The sequence below is a fragment of the Pantherophis guttatus genome, chromosome 10, assembly GCF_059756535.1.
Source record: "Pantherophis guttatus breed Tessera chromosome 10, ASM5975653v1, whole genome shotgun sequence".
NCBI classification, from domain to species: Eukaryota; Metazoa; Chordata; class Lepidosauria; order Squamata; family Colubridae; genus Pantherophis; species Pantherophis guttatus.
In genome coordinates, this window is record NC_142072.1 from 10,142,972 (window position 1) to 10,155,275 (window position 12,304).

A 12,304-nucleotide genomic window follows, 5' to 3' on the forward strand; every position below is an offset into this window, starting at 1 on the left:
CACCAACGGAGCAATTTCACGGGTTGTAGAGATCACTCCCCTCCAGTCGCTGTGGGTAACCCTGGGAGACAGCCTTGAGAGAGATATGTCTGGAATGTGCTTTTGTTTTTGGCTGCCATGCTGCTTCACCAGTTTTCCCATCCCTCTTACCTATGGCAACTTGAGAGCAGGCCAGGAATGCTTTGCGAGTTGACACATCTCTTGAAATAAAAACCTTTGCAAAAAAAAATTGTGAGCTATTGTAGCAGACAAGGTAGAGTCTCAAAACTCTAAGATAGGGCTCCAAATAACTTACTCCCCATTTCTCTACCTTCTAGAGGAGCTCCTGCGATCCGAACGGGTGTCCACTAATGACCTTCTTACTACCTCCATCTCCGAGACCCGCACCACAGAAGAGTTCCTACCCATGGACAGTGGCGAGGATCTAGCTGCTGAGAGCCATGATGGAGAAGGTGGGTCAGATAAATTGCTCTTCACTGCTTTCTCGAGTCTTTGCCAAAGGTCAGGAAGCTAGAAGGAGAAAGCTACCTAGTTCTGAAACATCTCACTAGATCTTAGTTTGCAGAACATGAAAAACATGTTCCCAGTTTGAAACAGAAAATAATTACAATCTTTATTGTAATTATTATTACAATCTTTATTGTAATTACAATCTTCCTTCAGTTTTTAAGGTTTTTAAAGGTTTTTAAAATCAGCAGAAGGAAAACAGCATGGTGATTCATTTTTGTTTCTGGAACTCACCGCCATCTGTGTATCTTCTGCCTTTGGGGTCTGAATGTGGTTCTTTGCATAGTCAGCTAGAGTTTTAGATTGGATTTGGCATTTTTATCCACCTATCAAGTCCTTTCCAAGGACCTGGGTTGAGCAGATGTTGCTGTTATTTATTTATTTTATTTATTTTTATTTATTTTATTTTGTCGAGTACATATTAGATAATATATATAAGTATAAGCATGAACTGAATACATAAAATGAATGCAATTAAAGGGAACATTAGGGCAGGGACGGTATTAGATGGTGTTAAGCTATCGTCACAGGATGTAAGCTGTTCCAAGTAAAAGTGCTTTTTGCAATTGACTGGTAGTGAGTTTGTCAATGCCAAAGGGTGTTCAATTTTTTTTTTTTTAATTTGATTTATATGCCGCCCTTCTCCGGAGACTCAGGGCGGCTTACAATGTGCTAAGCAATAGCCTTCATCCTTTTGTATATTTATACAAAGTCAGCTTATTGCCCCCACAACTGGGTCCTCAATTTACCTACCTTAGAAAGGATGGAAGGCTGAGTCAACCTTGAGCCTGGCGAGATTCGAACCTGCAGTAATTGCAGGCAGCTGGTCTTAATAACAGGGTGCTTTAGACCACTGTATTACCAAGGCTCCTCAGTTGCTCCAGTTGCTTTGGAACTGTACCCAAGGTGCCTACACTGTTGTTGTTGTTGTTGTTGTTGTTGTTGTTGTTGTTGTTGTATCTAGAGAACAGTTGAACAACGTAGCCAGTGGTGGGATTCAAATAATTTAACAACCGTTTCTCTGCCCTAATGATTTATTCCAATAACCAGTTCACCAAACTGCTCAGAAAGTTAACAACCGGTTCTCCCAAAGTGGTGCGAACCGGCTGAATCCCACCACTGAATGTAGCCTTAAACAATATTAGGATAGGCAGTTTCTGCTTGCAACTGATAGAAAAACAGATAAACCATTCGAAGATGTCAAAGTGCCAACAATATCAAAAATAGAAAAATACATTCCTGTTGTAAAAACGGCTGGTTCAGGTGATAGATTGTGTCAGCTAAAGGAAAATAACAATGAGCAGGCAAGCAAGTTGAGCAGGACAGCTAGTGAAATTCTCTAAAGCCAAAGATGCAGGGAAAAAAGATAGAAATTCTGTTACCTGTGATAGGGAAGGAGAGCACAATGGTACAAACTCAGCATTAAAAGAACATGCTTTACCTAATGTTGGCTGGGGAATTCTGAAGCCCACCCATCTTAAAGCTGCCAAAGTGGAGAAATATTGGCCTAAAACAATATTAGTAATATCCTTTCTTTTGGTAGGCAAAGTAACAAAATAATCCTATGAAATCAGCATACCGCAATTGTTAAAAGATAGGGGGAATGCTTAAAGTTTAGAACAAAAGTTTTAAGGTTTTAAAAGCACTATTAGGAATGGGATCTGATTATCCTCATAGAGTAAGATGTTCTATACATACGGGGCCAGCAAGAAACTATTTCCAAAGACAATCTGTTAATGTACTTCTGTTCTGACCGAGGCTTCCTGAGTCAATAAAACACACCAGTAGTTCCAAAAACCTGTTTTATTTGAACAGCTGTGAATTCTGTTCATTCACAGATGAGTCCCACATAGTTGTAAAGAGTTCTTCAGGATAAGGCTGATAATCACCCACCTTTATCTCCCTTGACACGCTGCCAAAGACCTAATTGGCAAAGCACACGGAGTCCAGAATCAAACAGAGCTTCAGACTTTAAACTGCACAGAATTAACAATGTTGCTTCCTGCAAAGGCCCACGTGCCTTTGCTCCTCTTTTAAGTCTTATGGGAGGGGCCAATCATCTCCCAGCCCTACTCCCTAGTCGTCACTTTTGTTTTAATAGTTCTTGCCTTCTGGCAGGTCAGTGCATGCACGCACTGGGAACAGGCTCCCCCTGTTCCTCTGCCTCGCTGAGGTCCGACTCTGGAGGCTCCGGAGGTAGCATGTACCACCCAAATGGCCCTTTCTCTGCCTCCGATGCAGAGCCCTCGTCCGAGCCTTCCCCAGATTCCAGGACTTGCCAATGTTCCTCCCCAGCCTCCTCACTGTCCAACTCTGCTGCCAGCTCCACAGGCTGCTGGCGGATCACAACAACATCCAATTTCTTTTGCCTTGATAAACTGGCTATTAGAAGAATGCAGATCTAAGCATCCCCAAAAGTCTAGCTTCCGTTCTTCCTCCATCATTTTCCATTTTCCCTCTCTGATGTTTATAATCCTGCTGATGTCAAAGTTACGCTAGCAATAGCTTCCCATTAGCACAAAGATATGGCAAGAGTAACGCAACAGTTTTGCCTCCGGCACAAGGAGAAAGATAGTCAGCAGATTTCAAGGACAAGCAGCTCTCTGAAACTCATGGCTGGTTTTGATCTTGGTCCCTGATGGAGAACAAAAATAATACGCTCCCGAAAGTGACTGGTAAAACTCTTTTCTTTCTTTTTCTTTTCTTCTTCTTCTTCTTCTTTTTTTTTTTTTTTTTTTTTTGCTCTGATGGAATGAAAGGTAATGAGAACTGTTTTTTTTTTTTTAATTAAATCCAATTAGGGCCATGATTGGAAAGATTTAGTAGTCTGCGGAACTGGCAGTTTAAGAGCACATAAGCACTGCCTTGCTGATTTAATCAAAAGAAGTACAGGGGTACAAAAGAAGTAGAAGAAGTAAACGACTTACAATCATTCGTTTAGTGACGGTTCGAAAATACGGCACTAAAAAAAAGTGACTTATGACCAGGGGTGGTATTCACGCTACTGGTTCGCAAATGTGAGTGCGCGCGCATGCGGAGAGCATCAAAAACGGGTCATGATGACGTCCGGTTGGGCGGGCGGAGCCTCCCACAGCCGCCGCTACCTGTTTGCCCGAACCGGATAGAACCGGCTGAATACCACCACTGCTTATGACCGTTTCTCATACTTAGGACCGTCGTGCATCCCCATGGTCATGTGATCAATATTCAGGCACTTAGCAACTGGCTCATATTTATGACGGTTGCAATGTCCCGGGATCATGGGATTATAGCTTTTGCAACCTTCTGACAAGCAAAGTTAATGGGGAAATCACATTCACTTAACAGCTGCAGTGATTCACTTAATAACTGTAAGCAAGAAATGTTGCAAAATGTGGTGAAACTCACTTAACAACTGTCTCACTTAGCAAAATAAATTCGGGGCTCAATTGTGGTCATAAATCAAGGACTACCGGTATTGATTCCTGCATCTTAGATGAGAAGTATGCTAAATGGAGCTGCTTGCAGATTTGTCTCCCCTGTCTCAGCATCGTATTGTGTGTCTCTCGCCTCTTCTTCTCAAAATTATCTTTCTTTTTCTGTTCTCTTTTTCCTCTCTGCCATGCTCTCCTCCTCCTCTCCTTCTGATGCTGTTGTGGGGAATGGGCAGATTCTGAATCGGCTGACAAGAAAGGTAAGTTCTCAGCTCTACTTCTTCACGGAGTCCTTCTCTGCAGGCTTTAGTAGCAATGACTGAGACCAAAAGAAATGGGCGCGTGGATTGTTACCAACCGAGGCCTCTCTTCCTCTAACCCTCACCTGATTCTCTTCTCTTCAGCTTCAGGGCTGGCAGAATACGATTATCCAACTAGTGACAAAGCCCTGCTGTATGAGTATGAACATAAGGTAGGTACGGAAGACATATTCTGGCCTTTTGTTACTGTTTATTACAATGACATGCTCCTTTCTTCCAAAATGGAGAGAGAATTATATGAGGTCCTCTAAGACAATGTTTCTCAACCTTGGCAACTTGAAGATACATGGACTTCAGCCAGTGGTGGGATTCAAATAATTTAACGACTGGTTCTCTGCCCTAATGACTGGCTGGGTGGGCGTGGCCATGGTGGACGTGGCCAGGGTGTGTGACAGGCAGCAGTCCTGCACCCCCTGGGAGCAAAAACAGGCTGCCAGAGGGGGACGCACTGTCGCCCCCCGTGTGCCCCATTTTGGGCCTAGTAGGCCTACCTGAAGCCTCCTGGGAGCAAAAATGGGGCGTGTGGGGACTCCTGGAAGGGGCGGGGTGGGAAGGGAAGGAGCCAGCCAGCAATTTATCTACCGGTTTGCCCGAACCGGCTGAATTCAACCACTGACTTAAGGTCCCAGAATTCCCTAGCCACTCATGCTAGCTGGGAAATTCTAGGAGTTGAAGTCCACATATCTTCAAGTTTCCAAGGTTGAGAAGCACTGCTCTAGAAACTAATAGACCACCATTTCCACAACCCTAGGGCTAATGGTATATTTCAGAGTTCAGCAACATCTGGATGATAAAGAGAATCGGTATAGACTTAGACTTAGAATAACTTTATTGTCACTTTAAATGTACACTAATCGGCATACGTTAAAATGAATTTTTGTTGCATACAGCTCCCAAAGGGTCATCACCTCCACTATACACCATATAAACATGACAAAAATACAAATAAATGAATAAATAAATAAATATGCATATACCCACATATATTATATAGACTTTGGTCATTAGTGTTAAGCAAAGTTGATGGAGACGTCTCTTAATCTTACCTTATCCTAAGTAATTCAGAGCAATATATGTGGTTTCCCTCTCCCGTGGTGTTTTTCCCCCTCCTTTTTTATTGTGTTCTTACAAATCTTGATGCGGTACATTATTCAAAGGCGGTGATGTTTACGTAACGTCAAATTATTTGTTGTATAATAGAGGTTTTGATTTTAAGCTGATTACTTAAATATTGAGGGTTAATCTCATAACATCACTCAGAAAGAGGTCAGATTAGGAGACGGCTCCATCAACTTTGCTTGAGACTGGAGACCAAAGTCTGTACCAACTCTCTTTTATCATTTGTTGTTCTAGATCAGTGTTTCTCAACCTTGGCGGCTTTATTGGCAGCTTTAAGATGTATGGACTTCAATCGGCTGAAGCATGCTGGCTGGGGAATTCTCACACATCTTAAAGCCACTTAGGTGGCGGGGGGGGAAACAATGTTTTAGGTCATTGATTCAACATGGAAAAATGGCAATGGGCTTCTTATATGCAGTTTATTTATTTATTTAGCATATGACATATATACATGGACTAGCAATACATATTAACATTTCATTTGGATTAGCAGAAGACAATCTATATATATAAAAGCCAAATACCACTCACTCATCATGAAATCTCCAAAGCCTACAAACTTGAAATTTGGCATATATGTTCCTCTTGGCTTCTAGATGCTCACTAAGAAAGGATTTTTCGAAATGACCATCAGATCATTAGTATTTCATATACAGTATTATATTCACATGCTTTGATGCTAAGTAATTAGACGTTCTACTCCCCCTCCCCACCTGAAAGGAACTCTGTCCCAACTGCCAGTTGCCTTATATTAATACGCTCTGATGCTACCCCTTCGTTAAACCGGGCATGGGCATGGCCAGCGTGTGACTTATCTGGCCTGTGGGCTGGAACATTCTACTCCCCCTCCCCCTCTGTTCCAACTGCCAGTTGCCTTATATTAATACGCTCTGATGCTACGGAGTTACACATTCTACATTAAATTTCAGGCTTTAAGTGTCAATTTATCACGCCCGATCACATAGTTTTATAGCGAAGCATGGGTGTCCAGCTAGTAAAATATAAATGTTAAAAAGATCAATCTTCAAATACCAATGTCTAGGCCATCTAACCATTGAAGAGCAGCTACTGGATTAATAGATTCCCTCAGTTTACAGCTGATCACAATGTGATCTACAGTTTGACGTGGGACCCCGCAGTCACGCTGAGGGGAGGATATCATGTCCCATTTATACATGGGGTCCCGACAGATGCCATGTGAGGTGCGACACCTATTCAGGATTGTCCGTTGCTGATGTGGTAGTTCAAAGCCTGGTGTATTTTTTTTTTTTATATGCAGTGATATGTACCCATCCCATCTCTTTTCCATGTATTAACTTTGCAATGTCCAAGGAGACGTTTGAGATGCTTGTGCTTTCAAATGAATAATTGCTGTCTTGTGAAGGTTGATGCATTGCCATTATCCCATACCGGGGCATGTTTCTCCATGTTCCACTTTGAAAGAGAGAGAAAATGCATCTCTATTTAGGTTATATATTGGAGTAAAGGAGCTATGCACTCTATAAAGGATGAGGTTGCAATTGTCTCATGTGACTGGAAAGAGTTTGCACTAAGAGGAAGATAATGTTGCTGGATTGCCCATCCAGCTTTGCATCCCCCGGACTGTATCACTTAAATCAAAAACCATTCCCCCATCCATCCCATAGGTCAATGTCTCTGCCTCAGATGTCAAAGGCATGGTGTACAAGTCCCAAGAAATACAACGGGATGAACTGGTAAGTAGCTTTTCAAGGCACGCTCCCTTCCGCCTATCAAGAGGGCTTCAGCACCCCTTCAGCTTCCTTGTGAGTCACGTCTGCCCTGCCAAAAAAGCCAACACAGTTCTAGGCTGCATTAATAGGGGGATAGAATCAAGGACCCATGAAGTGTTAAATACCAATTTATAATGCCCTGGTAAGGCCACTCTTGGAATAGGGCAGCACGGTTTGGTCGCCGCGATGTAAAAAAGATGTTGAGACTCTAGAAAGATTTCCGAAAAGAAGCAACAAAGATGATTGGAGGGTTGGAGGCTAAAATATTTGAAGAACAGTTGCAGGAATTGGGTATGTCTAGTTTAATGAAAAGAAGGACCGGGGAGACATGATAGTAGTGTTCCAATATCTCAGGGACTGCCACAAAGAAGAGGGAGTCAAACTATTCTCCAAAGCACCTGAGGGCAGGACAAGAAGCAATGGGTGGAAACTAATCAAGGAGAGAAGCAAACTAGAACTAAGGAGAAAATTCTTGGCAATTAAAACAATTCATCAGTGGAAAGATTTACCCCCAGAAGCTGTAGGTGCTCCAACATTGGAGGATTTTAAGAAGAGATTAGACAACCATTTGTCTGAAACTTTATAAGGTTTCCTGCTTGAGCAAGGGGTTGGACTAGAAGACCTCCAAGGACCCTTCCAATTCTGTTATTTTGTTATAGGGTTTTTAATCCTTTAATCGTTTGGAAGCAGGAGACAAATAGTTAAAAAAATAAGGTCAAATGCAACTAGGCTTTTTGCTTTGGTTTTAGTATAAAGCCCCACCTTGATCTATCCGTGGAAAAATTTACATCCAACTTGGTCCAGAGAACTGTGCAAACTGCTCTCCATATAGAAACCTTTTTTTATTATTATTATTTTAAAGCAAAAACACAAAAGATTGTAGGCAAAACTCTGGTTTCTATCATCTCTCCAGTTCATTGTGTGTAAAAGTGTGGTGAAAGTTTTAAGTACGGAAAAACTTGGTGGGCTTGCGTGTGTTCGTTTGTTTTTGCTTTTGAATTCAAATAATGAATGAGCCACCCTGAAAATGAAGGGTGGCTTCATCAAATGAAGGGTGGCCTCATCCTTGAGGACGGTACAGTTCACCTCTCTTGTCCTCAAGAGCAGGCTCACCTCTTCTGTGTTTGTCTTATCCTGTCTCTGTGGTTGTCCTCGTCTATTGGGCCCGAGATACACAACTACCCAAAAGGACAAGAGAAATTCCACAAAAGTTATTGCAGCATCTCCTTCTTCCTGAAAATGCACTAATAATCAAAAACAGTGAGAACAAAGGTTGGCTGCATTGCTCCTTTCACTAGTTCTATAAGGCAGTTTCATATATTCTGGTCACTTAACAAGATATCATCTACACTAAGGTTTCACAAACTTGGCAACTTTAAGACCTGTGGACTTCAATTCTCAGAATTCCCCAGACAACATAGTTGGCTGATCTACACAAACGTTGTATCCTCATATTATGAAGGGAAAAGAGGATGTTTAGATTCAGAACCTCCATTCCGGAAATAATTCTGCATGGAGCAGAGGTGGGATTCACATAATTTACCTACCGGTGCACTTCGCTCTCACGCGCCACCTCCGTGCATGCGCCCGGCCTTCCGCGCTTGCACTTTGCTTGCGCGCGTGCCTTCCGCGCATGTGCCCGGCCTTAAAAATGTGCCTAAAAAGGACAGCATAGAGCTGGGGTGATTTCCGCTACCAGTTCTCCCGAACCGGTTGGCCCGAACCGGTCCGAACCGGCTGAATACACCTCTGGTATGGAGATATATCTCACACATTCATTCACATCAGATTAGACTTCATAATAAACATGCAAATGGCAGTTTGACTGCAGCATCTAAGCAGTCCTAGCTGATCTTGGAAACTAATCAGAATGGGATCTGGTTCATGCTTGGGTGGAGACCACAAGAAAACACCATCACCGTGTAGACTAACCTGAGGATTGAGAAAACATCCTAGAAAAAGGCAGTGCCAACCTCTTCTATATTGTTGTCAAGAGAACTGTACAGATAGAAGAGAATATTTGTAACTCAGCATTGAACTGTGGGGTTCTTGATGCTCTCTGAGCTTGGTGGTTTTCTTGCAGATGTTTCATTACCAAACTAGCTAACATCATCAATCCTGTCAATGAACTATACAGAACTATACAGTCACGTCCATGAAGTCTACAGGAATCCAGCTTGCCTTGAAAAAGACTTGGCTACAACTTGCTATACTTGTAGGTGGTGGCCTGAAGGAACTGCTTTGCTTACAGCTGTATATTTTAAATAACCAGGCCTCAACTTAGTGCCTCTTGGCCACTAGCCCCACGCATCATTTCCTTTTTGTTTGTGGCTGTGTCAATGTTCATAGTAGCATCCTATACAGATGAGAGAGATCACGTAGTAAGTCCCACTGCTGCCAGTCTTTATCAATGACATTGGTTTCAGGTGCCTGGGCTTTTCAAGGGTACATCAATTAAAGCTTGTAGCATCTGGAAAATGCCAAAAGGATCTGTGTAGATTTACAGGCCAAACAGATAGTTGACATCACCAGCTTTTGACTGGGAATTTTTTACTTTGGTTAGTTTCAGATCTCCTTCTCCTTCTCCTCCTCCTCCTCCTCCTCCTCCTCCTCCTCCTCCTCCTCCTCCTCCTCCTCTCTCTCTCTCTCTCTCTCTCTCTCTCTCTCTCTCTCTCTCTCTCTCTCTCTCTCTCTCTCTCTCTCTCTCTCTCTCTCCTATCCTATTTGGGTTATCTAGTCTTGGCAACTTAGCTATTGAAATTTGATATTGTAAAATTTTAATGTCATTTATCATATATTTTTAGATTGCTATTTTTGTAACTGTTTTATCTTTTTCCCTTTTTCTTTTCTGTTTTGTTTGAAAAGGCCTTCGGGCTATTCAATAAACTATACTATACTCTCTCTCTCTCTCTCTCCCCACAAAAGTATATTGAATGGCACTGCCTAGCATCTCTTTGGCAGGTTCTTGTGTGATCCCTATTCAATCATGTAATAATTCTGAGGTGTAGGGTTGTTTTTCTTTTTCTTTTTTGCTTCTTCCTTTTCTCAGACAGGAAGGCACAACCACTTTTCTTGAATTGGGTGTTATTGTTACAGCGAGCTCATATGATGTGTTACTTTAGGACTCTTGGGAGAATTCCATCTGCTGCCGGTGATTTATGAGTTTAATCTATTTGTTTGTTCTAAAGTGTCCTTTAAAGATGATTCTGTTTGTGTCACTTCTTCAGATTTATTGCCTTGGTGGAGAACAATTTGGATCTATTTTGCCAACCTTGCCTTTGTCTTGGGCAGATGCAAAGCAGTCATTTAACTTCTCAATAATATTTCTGTCTCCCCTAAGTGCTTTTTTTACATCTTGATGGTCTAATGACCCAAACCATTATGTCTGGCAAACTTCCTGCTTCTAATGCAATCCTTTTAACATTTTTCTCCTTGGCTTTTATACCTCTTATCCAGATTATATTTTCTTTTTTTCTTTCTTGGCCCAACCTTATTAGGCATTTTATTATGTTTCAACTGATAGTATTTCAATTCTTTGAGGATTTTTCCCCACACGGGCAATAGCTTTAATTTTTTTTCCTAAGGGACACATTTTTAAAATTCTATTTAGTTGCTCCAATGTTTTCTTTAAAACTGTCTTTGAAGAAGTCAAGCAAGCTCAATTTTGTCATTGTGGTTATATTCGTGCACGGGTTTTTTTGCATATATCTTAATGGCAGTGGTGGAATTCAATTTTTTTTTGCTACCGGTTCTGTGGGTGTGGCTTGGTGGGCGTGGTGTGGCTTGGTGGGCGTGGCAGGGGAAGGATACTGCAAAATCTCCATTCCCACCCCACTGCTGGGGGAAGGATATTGCAAAATCTCCATTCCCACCCCACTCTGGGACCAGCCGGTTCTCTGAACTACTCAAAATTTCCGCTACCGGTTCTCCAGAACCTGTCAGAACCTGCTGAACAGCACCCCTGCTTAATGGATGGTTTATAATTGGTCTTACATTTAGTTTAGTTTAGTTTAGTTTATTTAATTTGTATACCGCCCTACTCCCGAAGGACTCAGGGCGGTGAACAGCCACAGGATAAAAACACATACATACAAAATTTAAAACTGAATAAAACCGAATAAACAACAATTGTAGGTGTTGGGAGCTACAAATATTTGTGATTTTCATGTCAAGCTCTACAGTACACTTGGCTGAATTGGAAGTAAACAGGAGCAGTTTGAAGCCATCAGTTTTAATTATCTTGAGTGCTTACAGTAGAAAGGCGATGCTTAAATCTAGTAAATATATTTAAGGCTTCAAAATCTTGCTTGCTCAGCCATTATAGAAAGTATAGCTAGAGTAGAACTGGGGAGTTAATAGCTCCAGGATAAAGGAAAAGCTTCAAGGCTATTCAAAGCTGAGTTGCAAAATGCAGAGAAAATAGATTTTCATATCCATGTGCACATTTGGAGCCTTCTCAAACCGGCTCGCAAATATATTAAATCAGGCTTCTCCAGCTTTGATGCCCTCCAGCAATGTTGAATATCCAGAGCCTAGAAATTCCCAGTAGGCCTGGTTTTGTGAAGCTGAAGACACACATGTCTGGAGGGCATGAGATTTGGAGAGGTTGTAATCAATCAAGTGACAAAGCCGGTTTTAAATGGAGAATTAATTACAGTAGCAGAAGAGGCAGGAGCAGCTTCGGGAAAACTTGAGCATAAAGAAAAAGCCAGATGGATACGATCAAATGCTTATTTAACATCACATCCTTGTTCTGATAATGGCCAGAAGAAAGTCATCCAGTAAAGATATAAGCGTGATTGTAGTTTTGTTTTCATCAACTGAAAGTGAAAAAGATACTCTTTCTAAAACTAGAGTAAATATACAATCAGTAGTAGTCAAGGGTGGGCTGCTGGGGGTTTGCAGGGGTTCAGGAGAACCTCTAGCTAAGATTCTGTGCAGTTTGGAGAACCCGCAAATCCCACTCCTGGTTGGCCCCGCCCTCCCAGGACTCCCCATGCGGCCCGTTTTGGATGCAGGTAAGTGCAGGGTATGCGCAGAGGCTTGGAGAGGGCGAAAAACAGGCCTACTGGGAGTTTGGGAAGTTTGGCGGCCTCTGGAGCCTGGGGAGGCCGTTTTTACCCTCCCAGAGGCTCGGCGAAAGCCTCTGGAGCCTGGGGAGGGCAAAAGCGTCCCCCCTCCCCCATGGTGCAGG

At 42.3% G+C, this 12,304-nt stretch overlaps 1 protein-coding gene across 2 annotated transcripts in view; it reads left to right on the plus strand.

Moving 5' to 3' along the window:
- Positions 1–12,304, plus strand: part of APLP1 (amyloid beta precursor like protein 1) — a 49,820-nt gene that overhangs the window by 26,931 nt on the left and 10,585 nt on the right. The window contains exons 12-15 of one of the 2 annotated variants that reach the window (XM_060693992.2): positions 318–452; positions 4,157–4,180; positions 4,325–4,392; positions 7,006–7,074. In XM_060693992.2, coding sequence (XP_060549975.2) covers positions 318–452; positions 4,157–4,180; positions 4,325–4,392; positions 7,006–7,074 — 296 coding nt within the window. The remainder of the gene's footprint in view (positions 1–317; positions 453–4,156; positions 4,181–4,324; positions 4,393–7,005; positions 7,075–12,304) is intronic. The other variant, XM_060693993.2, reaches the window with a different exon arrangement.